Below are 16,342 nucleotides of genomic sequence, written 5' to 3'. Positions count from 1 at the left end.
AGGGCAGAGCAGGGCAGGGGGAAGTGTCCCAGGGAAGAGAATCTCTGATGTCTGTGGCAGGAGGGGGCAGAGAGAGTGGTGGTGGAGGCCGACCGGCTCTTGGCTGGAGTCCACCTGGGGAAGCCCAGGCCAGTAGGTGTCCCTCAGTGCTGCAGCTGTTTCGGTGCCCTTCCTGACGGGTGCCGACTCTGAGGTCAGGCTGCTCGGAGATCGGGGTCTTCTGGCTGTCCCTTGGTCTGTGTGCCTCCTCAGGGCGCGTCCACTGGGGCCACTCTGTTTTGGAACCTAGGGCGCCTGTGGCCTCCCTGCACTGGTGCCGCTCTTCTTCGGGAGCAGGGTCCGCGGAAGCAGGGCAAGCAGCAGCACAGTTGCTGGAGGCAGGTGGCGATCCTCCTGGTGACCCCCCTCCAACCCCTGCCACTGTCAGCGGATTGGCCTGAGGAGGACTCCTGGGAGGAAGAGCTGGGGCCTTCTGCCACACACCCCCAGAGGCTGGGCCTGGGGTCCCGGGACCTGCGGGGCACAGGGTCACCTCGGGAGGCTGAGCTGGGAGGGGCTGTGCCCACATGGAAGCAGCGCAGAGGATTGTCAGGCACACTGGCACTGACCGCGTCGCTGTTCTCTGCCTGCTTGGCCTCTTCTGGGGGCTGGTGCTCCCAGGGCACTGGATGGGCAGGCTCGCTGGTGCACCACCTGCTGGGGCGCAGGCCAAGGGCATCCGCGGGGCCTGGGCGAGGCCTCACCACCCTTCTGTGCACAGGCCTCGCCTGGAGCGCCCACCCCGCCGCGGCCTGGGTTCTCTGGTGCTGGAGGATAAGATAGGTGGCCATGGCCTCGTCGTATTTCCGCTGGTCCAAGGACACCCAGGTGTGGTAGGGGTTGTAACCCATGTCCAACATGATGGTCATGATGGCGGGGTCTGGGTGTCTGGGGTGTGGGTCACTGCAAGGATTGGGCGAGGGTTCCCTGCCCTGGCTCAGCCACGGGTGCCCCATTACCTGCTCCAGGGTGGGCCTCTGCCTGGGGTCTAGCCTCAGCATCTGCCCGATGAGGCTGCAGGCGTCCTGGGAAAGGTACCTGGGAAGGTAGTATCTGGCCTGCATGAGGACATCCTGCAGGCGGTTGGCAACTCTGGCCTTAAATGGGCGTCTCCCTGTGAGCATGAGAAACAGGGTAACCCCCAGGCTCCAGACGTCCACAGGGGGACCCTTGTATTCTTGGTGCTGTATGATTTCAGGGGCACGGTATGGGACAGTGCCCCAGAAGCCGTTGAGCTTCTGCCCAGGCGTGAAGGTGGCGCCAAGGCCGAAGTCGATGAGCTTGACGCTGCCGGCCCTGATGTCCACCACCACGTTGTCGGGCTTCAGGTCCAGGTGCACTATGCCCCTGTCGTGGCAGTGGCGCACGGCGCGCACGATCTGCCTGAACACCGGGCGGGCTTGGTCCTCCTGCAGGCCACCGACCTCCGGGATGTAGTGCCACAGGTCTCCCCCATCTGCGTGCTCCATGACCATGTAGACGGTGCTCGGGCTCTCCATGACCTGGAAGAGCTGGATCACGTTGCGGTGATCCAGGGCCATCAACCTCTCCGATTCGGAGAGGACGGGCACATTCCCCTGTGCCTTGGACACCACTTTCACTGCCACCTCTGCCCCTGTGAGGAGATGGCGGGCCAGTAACACATGGCTGAAGCCCCCCTCCCCAAGCTCCCTCACCACCTGGTAATGGTCGGTGAGGGTCGAATCGTAGCAGGAGCTGGGCTCCTGTGACCCTACACTATTCTCTCTGACTCTGCATCCTAAAGCCGGAACACCAACTAAGGATCCAACTAAGGAGCTCACTCAAAATAAATAAAATAAATAAATAAATAAATAAATAAAATAAAATAAAAATAAATAAAAATAAAATAATATTAAATAAAATAAAATAAAAATAAAATAACAAATCCAAACAAAAGAACAAAACCAACAACCAAAAGACAGAAGACAAAACAAACAAACAAAAGCCCAAATCAAAAAAACAACAGCAAACACCGAAACCACCAGCCACCAAACCACTAACAACCAACCACCAACCACTAACTATCTGGGAGTCCGACAGGTCACCACCAAGAGCTTCCTGTACTTATGGACGAAAAACCCTCTCTTATATGGCCGGTGTTTGAGAGCGCATCACAGTGGCTCCTTGTGAGGTCAGAGTAACCGATGGTTACCAGTGGTCATCTCATTCTGGGGCCTCCGGAACCTTTTCAACTTTCATAATAAGAAAGGAGCCTGGAATTTTTTTGTATTGAATTTTTTTTTTTTTTTTTGTAATTAGGTATCCATGACCCATGAATTCATTTTGACAGATTTTACACAAATGGAGCCCGACTTCTCATACTCTGGCTGTACATGGCATAGAGTCACACTGTTAGGGTAATCATTCTTGTATATTGGACAATAACGTCTGTCTCATTTCGCCTTCCTTACCACCTCCACACCCCACTCCTCTACCATCACTCCTCTCTGCCCAATTCAAAGTTTATTCTCTCCCCCCACTATTATGGATCAACATATTTTTATCAGAGAAAACATATGGCCTTTGGGTTTTTGGATTTGGCTTATTTTACTTGTAGCAAGAGGGAAAGAAGAAAGGATGATCATAGATAATGGTCATTCTTTGGTGATAGTAATTACCACAAACATAGGAGTTTTTATGTGGGATTGTATAGAGCTCTGAAGAGGTTCATGGATAGAATTGAGAGTAACTGAAGTAAAATGAGAAAAAGTCATGTCTCCATTTTCAATGCTTTCTAAAATTTAGCATTTCCTTTCATTCTGAATGTAAGCACTAAACTACAGCATCAAAAAAAGTTTTTGTGACTTAATTCTAGATATTTTTATATCACACTGGAGTTGTTGCAGATCTCAAAAAATTATGTATGTCCACAACTTCAAATTCATGGACATTATTAGATTTACTACTAGATCTTGTTCTTTAGTGCATTTATAAAGAAGAAAGATATACTACTATATCATCACTTAAAAACTGATAACTATTTCCTTTGTAATCCTATGTATTTTACTTTAGGCATTTAAAATTATCCTTCTGATATGGGGATCCATCAACTTCCCTAGATTGGCAGAGTTCCCGCCCCCCAAGCCTAAAGCATATTCAGAAGCCCGTTTTAACATCTTCAATTTTTACCATAAAGTAGGGTTTCTAGATTTTGACATTGACATTTAATTGTGGTACACATTTGTCAAAACTCACCAAATGACATAAATTTGGGCGTTTCACTGTATGTAAATTATACCAGAGGAGGAAGGAGAAGAGGGCAGAGAAGAAGGAGAAGGATAAAGAGAAAAGGAACAATGGTAACTGCAAATAAAAACTAAGTTCATAGTTAATGCAATACACATTGACTGTTTAGGGATGAAGTGAACTGATGTCTGCAACATACTCTGAAATGCATTTTCCTTTAAGAAAAAGATGGATCAATGAATAAAAAGGTTGGTTAGATGACTAGATTGAGGACCAATACAACATGGAAAATGTCAACCATAAAGTCTAGGTGGTGGGTGTGGTTTATACTTGGCAGCTTTTATTGTTGTTTAACAAAAAACCTCTGGTCAACCAGGAACTAGAACAAACAGGAGTCCAGGGGGAAGATAACTTCGTTGACAGCAAATCAGTAGCATGTATCAATCACATATGTGAAGAAGGTAGGAGGACAGGTGTATGCGCACGCATGCGCATGTGTGTATGTTTTAGGGGTGAGGCACTCAAGCAGAAGAAGGGAAATAACATTTTAGAAAGAAGATACATATAATAATCCACAAAAAAGGAACAGTAACTTTAATCCAGTTTCACCACAGAGAGAAGCCTGCTTTTTTTCTTTTTTATATGCTCATATATATTGATGCAATATGATACTGTCACCTGGCACAGGGGTGTGACAAAGGCTGCCCGAGTTTGGCACCTCCAGCTCTTTTGTGGCTTTCCTTTCTCAATAAACCTTTGACAAAGGTTAGGTGTTTGAAAGGCGGGCTGTTCCTTGTTTGGCCCAAGTGTTTGTTGCTCAGCAAAATGATTAAACGTCTTTGAATGTCAATAAATAAGTGGTTTCAGTAAAGCTTTTTGGAATATATTTCCCTGAAGGCTGCTTGGTGGCATGTTTGGGATTGGTTTGGTTGTGTGTGAAACTAGTAAATAAACAATGTAATTACCAGGCGTGGGGGAAGACAGCAGAGAGAAAAATATCATCACCAAGCAAGAGTCAGAGGCTTTGAACTTCATCTTAGTTAATAAAATGGCAAAGTGGGGAACAGGCAGGAGCGGATTTGAACTAAAGAGATCTCAGGAGCCACGGTATAGACATGGCAGCACTAAAAAGAATATAAATTTTGTAAATATCTACTGTTGTCCATCAGTATCTGTGGGGGATTGGTTCCAGCAGCGCTCCATGTATCCAGAAATTTATGTTGGTCAAGTCCTTTTATATGGTCTAGTATTTTCAAATTACCTACACACTCCTCCAAATATTTCAGTCATTTCTAGAGTTGTTAAACTCTACTGTTTATGGAATATTGACAAAGAAAAGAAGTCTATAATGTTCAATACAAGCACAATTTTCTTGTTTGAATATTTTTAATCCACAGTTGGTTTAATCCACAGATATGGAGCTCATGAACATGAAGGGCTGATTGTACTAGGAAAAAAAAATAGGGACTAAGTCTGCCTTGAATGAGCACATGTCAGTTTCCAGTTAACTTGGTGCTGTGTTATAGATAGAGGCATAATTCAAACCTGATTCATGTAATAGTATCTTGCTACTGGCTGTTTATAGGGGGAACCTGTTGAGAGCCACAGCCGAAGGGGCCCCAGCAAACTTCCAGCTGCCGGCTGATGATTGGCTCACAGCGGCCCCAGCAACATCTAGCTGATTGGCTCCTCGGCCCCAGCAACATCTAGCTGATTGGCTCCTCTGCGGTGATGCTCATTGGACTGTTTCCCTGCCCTTTCAGACCACGGAGCTGCTCATTGGGGGACTTTTTTTGGCTCCGCCCACGTGACCCAGCCAATCGGCCTCAAGAGCCGAGGATTGTGGGAGGTGGAGAGAAGCTTGTGGGGGAGAGAGAGGCTTGTGGAAAGCCGGTGGTGGCAGTTGAGGCTCTGAGGGTTTTTCCTGAGAGGCTGTTTTGTTTGGCGTGTGTGGTTCTAAAAATAAAGTTAGTTTCTTTTGACAAGTGGCTCCTGATTGTGCCCAGCCAGACTGCGGCAGGAACCTAATGGAACTAGACTAGCAATACTAACCCCATGTCAAACAAGTTCAGGGAAATCAATGCCACTCCTCTTGTTTCCAAGGATCCCTGCACTGCTCTTGAGATAGGATAAACGATCCCAGGTCAAACGATTTCTTTTTAGAATTAACTTTCTTTCTATCCTTTCCTTTTTTTGTGAGGAGGGGGTGCCAGGGATTGAACCAAGGGGTACATAGCCACTGAGCCACATCCCTAGCCCTTTTTTGATTTTAATTTTGAGACAGGGTCTCACTAAGTTGCTTAGGGCCTTGCTAAGTTGCTAAGGCTGGTTTTGAACTTTCGATCCTCCTGTCTCAGCTTCCTGAGTTGCTGGGATGACAGGTGTGCCCCACCATGCCTGGCTAGGAGTTAACTTTCTGATGTACAAACCTAGCATCATTTGCCTGTCAAGTTGGAATAACAGAGTAGACATATTTCATAAAATAATGTAATGGCTAGCATCCAGGCCCAAAAAGCAGAAGATGGACTCTCAGATTTAATAGAATTTAGGAGAAAAAAAATTCCTTTTGATTCCTTCCTTAAGATAAATTGTATCTAATTAGCAAATAAGCAGGTAGTTTTTATTGGCTTGTGACTCATTTGGGACTCAATTCCACTAAAGATGATGTGATGACGTTTAAAAGCTTGCCTGAAACCAGAAACAATGTGAAACCTGAAGGTGATTCTGGGTCTGGTGGAGGATTATAGAATGTATAATTGTATTTCATGTAAAGTATTCACCTCTTAGGTGGATTTTAGGAGTTGCTGACATAATATTTTCATGGTATTTTGATTGACCTATTGTCTTAGTCTGTTGGGAATGAGATGGCAAAATTCTATAAACAGAATGGCCTTACAAACAATGGAAATTTATTTCTCAGAGTCAATGGAGGCTAGGAAGTCGAAGATCGAAGTGCCAGATATGGTATCTGGCAAGGGCCCCTCTCTAAGTTCATAGATAAGCCTTCTCAACTGTGCCTTTGCATGGCAGAAGGAGACACTTGGCTCTGTCATCTTTCTGTAGGAAGGCACCAATCCCCTTCATGAGGGCTCCATCCCATGACCTAATCATCCCCAAAGTTCCCATCTCTATTACCATCACCATGGGGATAAGGACTTCAACAAGGGAATTTGTTTTTTGTATTTAGCACAATGTTGTTTATAAAATTTAATAAAAATTGCAGTAAACAAATAAGAAAAATGTAGGTAATTAGCATTGACAGAAAAAAAGGTACAGAATGTCCAGCTACATTTGAAATCCATATCAATGAAAAAAATTAAGTAAAAGTACATTCTGTGCAATATTTAAGGCATACATAAGCAATAAAAGCAATTGTGTCCACCTGGAACAATGTGTGATGTACTTTTATCAGCTAAGTCTGAAAGATTTATTTATTAAATAATCGTAAGCTTTTCAAAAAGCAGGATTCAAACTTTTACATGCAGATTTTACATTAGATTTTAGCTATGTCAAAAAGATGGAGCATTTCATCTTGTGCTGTTCACCATTACAATCTTTTTTATTTCTTTTAATTGATTTTATTTTTTAAATACACGACAGTGGAGTGTATTACAATTCTTATTACACATGTAGAGCACAATTTTTCATGTCTTTGTATATAAAGTATGTTCACACCAATTCATGTCTTTATACATGTACTTTTTTTGCAATATAATTCTTATTACACATATGTACCACAATTTTTCGTATCTCTGTTTGTATATAAAGTAGGTTGACACCCAATTTGTGTCTTCATACATGTACTTTGGATAATGATGTCCATCACATTCCACCATCCTTGCAAATCCCCTGCCTCCTCAACACAAACATTCACACACATAGAACTATTTTGCCAGTCAGGTGACATTGGGGTGTCATAGTTTTTTACATGTGCAAAATGATTTTGTTTTTAAAGATATGAGAATCCACCAATATAATCTCAGCCATTCCACTAGGGTGAGAAAACAGAGTGAAGTGGAATAACCTACTCTGAGCAGAGTGGAGTAAGAACTTACACTTAGTCCTCATGCTTCTCACAAGGTGCTTGTTCCCCCTGACATGTAAAGATGTCATGTGGATGTTGGACCCCAGTACTGTGGGCACAGTTAGCAGGGCAGACAGTTTGTTTGCCTGGGTGTAGGAGCTCTTCTGCTTCAAGGTGAAATGCTGGTCTCACCTGGTTAGAATTTTAATTTTGATTTTTATCCAGAAGCATTCTCTTCTCCACTCACATCTTCACCTTTGCTGTTTGGTATGGAGTTTCTCAGGACTGCTGTTGGTTCCTTTTTTGCTTATCCTTGTTGGTATGTTTTGGGTTTACTAATAAGAAATTTGAGTAAGGATAGATAACTTTTCTTTGATTCAGAGGATTAAACTCAAAGGTGCATAACCACTGAGCCACATCCCAACCCTTTAATAAAATGTTTTATTTAGAGACAAGGCCTCACTAAGTCACGGAGGCTGGCTTAGAACTCATGATCCTCTTGCCTCAGCCTCCTGAGATGCTGGGATTACAGGCATGTACCACCATGCCTTGCAGAATGGATGTCTTACTGCAGCATGTACTGTGATTCACCATGGATAGCACTAATGACAGAGAAGTTTTAGGGTTAATGACACAGGACCACCAGTCCTTATATGTGGTGTAGGGTGTGGAGGGACAATGATGGCACCGGCTCTGGATAAGAACTTTGTGCCTTTGGGGTTGTTACAGGCTGATTCTGTCCTCTCCAAATCCACAATTGGAAGTGCTAACCCCCAGCTCCTCCTGCTATGGTTTAGAATATGGTTTGTCCTCTCTGAAACTCAGGTTCGAGTTTCATCCCTATTGTGAGGCATTAAGAGGGTGGAAATTCAGTCTGCCTACGACGGTGTTTAAAGGTGGGACTTTTGAGAGAAAATCAGGGTTAGATAAAGCCATCAGGTGAAGTCATCAGGGCTGAACACTGGTATCCCTCGAAGTGGAAGGTAGGACACACACGACAAGAGAGAGCTTTGTGAGGAGGCAGCAGGAGAGTGGCCATCTATAAGCCACAGAGAGAGGCCTTAAAAAGAACCAAACCTATGGTCCTTGATCTTGGACTGCTAGCCTTCAACCCTGAAAATAAATCTCTGTGGTTGAAACCTGTGGTATTTTCCTACGGCAGGCCTTGAAGACTTTAAACAGGGGTTTAAAGAAAAGTGAAGAATGTTTGGAATTGTTCAAAATAAAAGAGCAAATCTTAGGTGAACTCAAGAGTTGTGTGATGTGTATTCCCAGGAAGCTACTAAATAAAAGGGGGATTCTGGGTTCAATAAATTTGGCAAATGTTGGATTAGATAGTAAGCCTGGTTTCTTTGCGATAGGATTTATTGGAAACTTATTAGTATGAGTCATATAATCTGGTGTTCCCAATACCTCTCCCTTCCCCTCACATTTCATTTCCAGCCCATTCCCAACTCCTGATGACTCTATCTTCTGTATATTTCTTGAGTTAGTTCACCTCTATCTGAACCTCCATTGAAACCCAGACTATACCAATATTGCCTGACATTTTAATTTTGTAAATAGAGTCATGAATTAGTATACTTCTCTCTACTGAACTGCTGTAAATTCCTGAAGCAAATTACCTATGTCTCCTGCTTAGACCACCGTCAAGCCTTTGTGGCGGGTCTGTCCACACCCACTGGGGTCCCCTGAGTCAGTTCCACAACACGGATGGAGTAAGATTTTCAAGCACAAGTCTGTTTATGTCAAATGTTTTTCAAAGATATTTCAGTAGCTTCCCATTGCCCTGAAGACCAGAAGATAAAACTTCTACTCATTTCTAAAAAGTTTATCTTGAGCCACCTTGCCCTTGGCGCCCTAGCTTCATGGGTCTTCTTTTGGTCCTCTCTCCCCCTGGGTCTGTGTTCATGCTGCCCCTTCTTCCTGGTTAATGAGAACTCTCCCTTTCCTTTCCTTATTGGGTTGATTGTTATGTTATTGATTCACATTGCACACATTACCGAAAATTCACACTTGTGTGATTATTTGTTCCATCCCTGAATCCAATTCTTCTAGATGAAAAATTCCAAAGTCTGCAGAACATCTCTTGTGAAAAATGCCATTAATTTATTGATGAAAGTTTGTGAGGACATGGCTGAAATACAATGTGAAAATTTTTACAAAGAAAGAGAGTGAAAAGGATTAGAGGAGAAAGGCTTGAGATTCTTAGACACAGCACTCTTTGCTATAATTTAGCAATCTTTGAAACAATCCATCTGCAAAGTTAAAATCAAAAGACATTGATTGTGCCTATGGTTGGAGGGTGTTTAACTTTTTTTTTTTTTAATTTTGAACTTTGGATTTTGAAATGTTCAAACCTACAGAAGACTTGACAGAACAGTACAATGAACAACAACCACCTGCCTTTAATCTACCTATTTAATGTGATTTGGTCTGAAAAAGCCATTCTATAATAGGATTCTTTTTTTTTTTTTTGCCTTACTGTATTTTTTTATAGCAGAATTACTAGTGTCATTCTGATTGCACCTTCAGAAAGACACAAGATAAAATAATTAGATCACAAATGCCCAGACTTGAGGAAGAAAAGCAAGCTATGTCAACTGGCATGTCATCACTCAAGATGTATTTAGGGGCAAACCTTAAATAAGGTGCTAGGATAAGAAGAAATTGGTAGCTATTATGCTTAAGAAATTTATAGTCACCTGAGAAAATGAGACACCTTTGTATGAAAGAATAACTAGTGATAAAAATAAGTGAAAAATGTGGTGACAGGAGGAAGAGGATGAGATGGTTGTTGTTTCTTAGTAGAAATGGATTTCCCATGGGAAAGTGCACATTTTTTACTATCCATTAATTTCCTTGATAAAAATGACCAAATCAGGAAATAATAGTATCAGGCAAATTATAAAAAGCATTTCCATTTTGAACAAATAAAAGTGTAAAGCGTCTGATAAGGCTATCTAAGATATATTTACCATTATTTTAGTTCCTTACTGGAAGGACAATCCAAAGCTAGGGAAAGTATTTGTTTTTTAAAGGGCCAATGTTAGTTTGGTAGACTTAAGCCAAACAATTAATCCATGTTTTTTCCTAACAAAGAACAGGTGATGATATTCACCTGATATATTGGATCAGGCCCACACGAGAAGCCTGTCTTGGTGACTCCCACAGACAGCTTCAAGCCTGCAGATCTGGCTGAATTTCCTCCAGAACACATCCTTTTCAGAGGGCTGCATCTAGGCTGGAGAAATGGGAAGTAGGAAAATATGAATGGGATCACAACCCGGTGCAAATGTTCATAGTATAGGAAGAAAAAGATCATATAAGTGCTGTGGAAGCCCACTACTGGTAGCACAAAGAAAATATAAGGGGGTGTTTTTTAAATAATAAAAACTGTTAACATTTTGACACTTGTCCAACCCAGATAAGACTGAAAATCGCTTTTAAAACGATGAGATCTGCAGGTCCAAGGGATCATTTTAGAGATGATTCTATAAAGAGGCAGTTCACACATGTAGCTGGCGTGAAAATTTGGTTCTCTAAGACCAAAGTTCTAAATCAGATTCTCCAACCTGGAAAGGAACCAGAGGGGGATACTGCTCGAAGCTCACAGGATTACTTGTTTTAATTTATGCTTTGAACTCTTACTTTTCTGAATTTTCCCCAGTGTATATATATATATGTTCATTTAACAATCTGGGGAAAAAAACAACCTCAAAGATTAAAGTTGAAATTCCTCATTTTTATACATGGGCAAATGATGGCTGTGGGCAAGGAAGACCCCAAATAAAAACTGCTGGGAAGTCAAAGCCCAAGGGTTTGGGGGCACTTCTGTGGCGGGGTGATTAACAGAGGTCTACTGACCTCTTGACTAAAAACATTTATGTTTGAAGGTTGCTGAAGTTGCTTACAAGTCCGTCTGTCACTTCACTATTATTCTTTTAATGGCTGCATCGGGATAGTCACATACCTTTACAGTTCCATTTAAAATGTATACTGGTCCATGATTTGGTATAATCAGAATCGTGCAACCATTGCCACAATCCATTTTTACCAACATCCAAAGAAATCCCATCAACTTTAACTGTTGACTCCCAAATCCTCTATCCTCTCCAGCCCTCCACAATCATCAGAAAACTTCCCATTTCTATATTTGTCTATTCTGGATCTTTCATATATACATGGAGTCATACAATGCAGCTTTTTGTGTCTGGTTTCTTTCATTTAGCATGATGTTTCCAAGGTTCATCTGTTTGTGGCATGTGTCAGTACTACCTTCCTTTTTAGGACTAATAGTTTACTGTATGAAACTATCACATTTTATTTATCCATTCATCAGACAGTGGATATTTGGGTTGTTTCCATTTGGGGCTATTATGAATAATGCTGCTTTGAACATTTGTGTTCAAGTGTTTCTATGGACATATGTTCTTATTTTTCTTGGATGTTTGCCTAGGACAAGACTTAATGCATAATGTACTAATTCTGTATTTAATCTTTTAAGAAACCACTAGACTATTATCCAAGTGGATACCCCATTTTATATTCCCATTAGCAATGTGAGAGAGTTCCAGTTTTTTCACTTTCATATCAACACTCATTAGCACCAATTTAATGGGTGACTGTCATGATGTAGTACACTGCATTATTTTTAACTTTTATTTAAAAAATCATGCTCTAATTACAGAAGTCATAGGAGTTAACATACAAGCTTTCTTCACATGCATGCGCTGATTTATTTCCTAGCTTCTAGGCTGACAACACCATCTATGTGTTAGCACAAAAGTATTGTCCCCATTTTACAGAGAAAGAAATGGAGGCTCTAGGGCAGCTCTAGAACTGGGATTTGAACCCAGGGAGCGTCTAAAAGCTTCTGATTTTAACCTTTTTCAGTGGCTGCCATGTGCATAAACAGGAGGATCAGTGGGATTGATGAAGGTAACTCAGGTAACTTCATCAATGGGATTGATGAAGGAAACTCAGTTTTATGAATTTAATGCATCTAGTGATTAAGATGCTGATGGGATATGAGTTTTACATTATGACGATAAGCAAGATGCTACCTGTTGATAGATGAAGGATAAGAGCAGCAATTTCTGTGACCAAAGGCAATTTACAGGAGGACCTGGGATTGGGCAGAGCATGTCTGCTTTACATTTACCTTTTGATCCTGGTACTTGCAAGAATGAGGCCAGTTTCTCCTGAATGACTGCACTCTCTTAAAGTTGCCAGATAAATTATTTTAGTCTTGTGATGACTTTCCACCTCATGTAAAATAGTTCCTGTCTTTTTCTGCTTGTAGTTGGGGAAAAATTATTTTTCAATAGTAATTCTGGCTATAACTGCAAACCATTCTGGAAATTCATCATGCTCTACCTTAACATTATTAGTAAAAAGGCTGGCTTACTGGAACCCCATTGCATATATATTTCTTCTATCTTTATCTAAGCTCATTCCAATTTTCAAATTTGTGTATGTGACCCAATTAAGTAGAACAGTGTGGAAGAATTGATCTTCAGAATAACTACTTCCTAGGCATTGCTAAAAGTGGTGTATTTTTTTAATGTAATTTCCTAAAGAGAAACTACACAAAAGTTCCTCCAACATTATAAGTCTTAAAAGACACTGACTAGTTTTAAGTGGGACAGAGTTAATTCAGAAATGAGAAATATAGAACAGAATGCTCATTACTGTAAGATTTTTTTTTTTTAAGCAAAGGATCCTTGTTATCTCAATCTTGAGCTTGAACTTGACAGCCTGTATTTAGAGGGTTTATTCTGCATGTGGTGGGGGTGGTTGGAGGTATAGGTGGGATGGATGTGGATAAGATAGCAATTCTAGTTTTACTACTTTTAGTAATTTTGTGCTGGGCTTTGGAAGGCTTAGCAGAAAAAAAAAGAAGCATTGTTTCCCTGAATCATACGAATGAGAGGGAAGGAGGAAATGTTAGAAGAATGACTCTCAATTTTATTTCTTGAAAGACGCTCTTGTGGTTGTGTTCAGTTTGACTGAAACGTACCTTCTTGGTCTAGCTGAACTATCCAGAATGGCTTTTCCTAAAACATCAGCAGGCCAAGCAGGAAAGTTAGAGAGCTGACTTGGCTGATGTGCTTTCAACGGGTGACAGTATTGATCTTTGAAATGATTAAGCCTTTGTATTTTGATCTGCCTGAAAATGATAAGTAAGGTTTTTTTATGAGGAAATTTTTAGAAAAGATTACATATTTATAAACACCTAATTTCTGAGTTTCTAAGGAGCCCTTGCTCTTCAGAGTACATCAGTATTGCCACTGCCATAAATTTCAGCCAGAGGAAATTTAACCTCATGTGAAAGCAGCTTCCTGAGGTGAGGCAGGAACACTGGAGGGACTGGGTTCCATCTGTGTCACTAGCTTTGTCATCCTAACTTACTCTCTCTGAGTGCACCCCTTTAAGTTAATAAATGTTATTCACCTAGAGTACCTGGCACATAGTAGTTGTTCAGGGAATATTAGCTACTCCTGTTCATATAAGGATCTTCCCGGTATGAGACATGTATTCATGTCATCCCCTATTTTTTTTTGTTTCATTTTCATCTACTGAGTTTTTGAATAGCTACTGTTGTAAGGTAGCAGGGATTGAGGAGTGAAAGATGCCTATGCCACAGTCCTTGTCCTTCAGGGAAAGGAAAACTTGGTGATGTCACTCACTGACAGTAACAGAAAGGAGAGCAAAGCAGTGTGGCTGGAGATGGGGCAGAGATGGATTCGGTTTCAGGTGAGTTGAGTTTGATGGGCTCTGGGGCTATGTGGGTGGATCTGTTCTGCAGGCAGCCATTTTCAATGGGTCCACAGGTGTGGGAGAGGCCTGGAGACAGGCATGTGGGAATCAAGTGCTTATGAGCTACCAGGAGTGCTTACACTGGGCAATGCTGGGGGCGGTAGGGTGTGTGTGGGGGGGGTGGTCGTTAGGAAGCTAGAAAAGTGGGAGCACTGTGAGGTGAGTAGCCTACCCCACATGGGGCACTTCCATGCTTGGGGGTAAAAAATAGCAATGAAGGATTTTGGGTATCTTCTTAGGGGTCCAAAAGACATTTGTATGTACTTGAATTTTTAAAAATTAGTGTTTAATCTATTAAAACCACAAATCCAAAAGGCCTTTTTTTGTTGTTTTGTTTTGAGTTGAGATGGACTCTAAATTGTACATTCTATTTAAGTTCTCTGAACTCTGTCAATTATTTTGATGGGGATCCTTCAACTTGGTTAAAGTAACAACTTGGTTAAACTCTATAGTTTAAAATGTTATACATTTAATTTTACATACTTCAATTTTGTGACCAATGAACAAACCCTTCTTCAGTACTCATTTATAAAACAAATTAAACTCATAAAGAGTAATCTTTAGTTTTTGAAAACATTTCAACATAGCTTTAAACACACAAAATTATGCTAAAACTCCAAAGTCTAAAGAAATCACCCAATGACATATTTTAAATTAGAAACCACAGGGTCAATCATGCTAATTATCTTAAATATTACAAATATTTAAAATATTATATTACAATTATTTATTATAATATTATATTACAAATATTTAAAATATTATATACTTATCCAAAAGTTTAAATTCTTTGGATTTATTAATCCATCAAATTTATACTTCATTTAAAAATTCCCCAGAATTAAAACTCTATCTTGACAGAATTTTGCTTTTCCAAGAGATTTGGGGTTATATTCTTAGTGCATTTTCATAGTTAGCCTGGGTTTGGGATTTAATTTTCCCCATGGAAAACTGCATTAATAGGGACCCCATACCTTAAAAAGGTTTCTGTTTTCTCATCTATGTCCCAAGATTCAAATGACCTGATTCTTAAGTAAATTTTGATTCCACAACTTTCCATAAGTTGCCTTGCCAGTTGACCCAAATCAATGAATCCAGTCATGGTTAATCCCACCCTGAATCCTCTGCGCACCCTTCCGTGGGGTCAGAGCCAAAACTCATAGATATATATGCTCATGATCCTGGATTAGATTCTATATCATCGAAGCCTCAGGGTCAGATGTGATGACAGGCGGTGGAGTAATAGGGACTGGTCCTCAAAATAGAAGATCCAGGAGTGAGAAATATAGCAGCATAATAGAAGTCAAAGGAAAGACAGGATTTCAAAGTGCAAAGCAGCATTCACATTGTTGGTTGGAAAGATTAACAAGGATGTTTATAAGGTGAAGTACAACCACTAGATTTGGTCAGTTAAATTTTCATGTCACGACGTGGACAGAAACTGAACAGCTGTGTATTGAGAGTAAACTGGTAGTGCAGACTTGGGCATCACAGCAATGATTCAAGAACTCTGTAAGATTGTTTAGTTCCCCCCACCCCATTTGGTACCAGGGATGAAAGCTGGAGTGTTTAACTACTGAGCCACATCCTTAGTCCTTTTTATTTTTTATTTTGAGACAGGGTCTTTGAGTTGCTTAGAGCCTCGCTAAATTGCTGAGGCTGGCTTTGAACTCCTGCTCCTCCTGCCTCAGCCTCCTGAGCTGCTGGAATTACATATGTGCACCACTAGGCCCTGGCCTGTTTAATTTTTAAATGAGGGAGGTATGGAGGGAGGTGGGGAGGGGGAGGAGATATGAGGTGGTAGCCAAAAGGCTCAAAGATAGAGACATTTATTTTGTATTTTATTTTTATTAGACAAAAGATTTAAGTGTGTTTACTAAGGGTTGACTGCCCACTCCCCCCCCCCCCCTTTTTAAATTTAAATTAGAGTTTACAGATTCAGGATAGAGACAGAAATAATTGGTGAAGCATTATCCCAGAAGATGATAGTAACAGAGATTCAGGTGAAAAGGCTGACCTTGAACGTGAAAAGGAGCACCTAATCCTTGGAGGGCAGAGGGAATGAAGAAGGGATCGCTACAGATGCAAGTGAGTTAGAGGAGGCTGGAGGGCTGGCCACGCTGAGGGAGGAGATCCCCGGGCCAGGACAGGGTCTCCTGAAATGGCTCACAGTGAGCCATCGGGCAGCTTCCCAGAAAGTCAGCAGTTCATATTAATCACAGATCAGAGAGGAAATCCTAGCCCCTTCTA

General features: G+C 41.4%; 1 protein-coding gene across 1 annotated transcript in view; it reads right to left on the bottom strand.

Annotated features, from left to right (window-relative positions):
- Positions 1–248: 248 nt before the first annotated feature.
- The window catches only part of LOC139706352 (sperm motility kinase 2B-like), a 31,573-nt gene continuing 15,479 nt past the window's right edge, over positions 249–16,342 (bottom strand). The window contains exon 2 of the mRNA XM_071613993.1: positions 249–1,791. Within this exon, the coding sequence (XP_071470094.1) occupies positions 249–1,791 (1,543 nt within the window). The remainder of the gene's footprint in view (positions 1,792–16,342) is intronic.

The sequence above is a fragment of the Marmota flaviventris genome, chromosome 7 (genome assembly GCF_047511675.1).
Source record: "Marmota flaviventris isolate mMarFla1 chromosome 7, mMarFla1.hap1, whole genome shotgun sequence".
In the NCBI taxonomy this organism is placed as follows: Eukaryota; Metazoa; Chordata; class Mammalia; order Rodentia; family Sciuridae; genus Marmota; species Marmota flaviventris.
The sequence above is the reverse complement of the archived record's forward strand: the minus strand, read 5'-3'. Positions and strand labels throughout refer to the sequence as shown.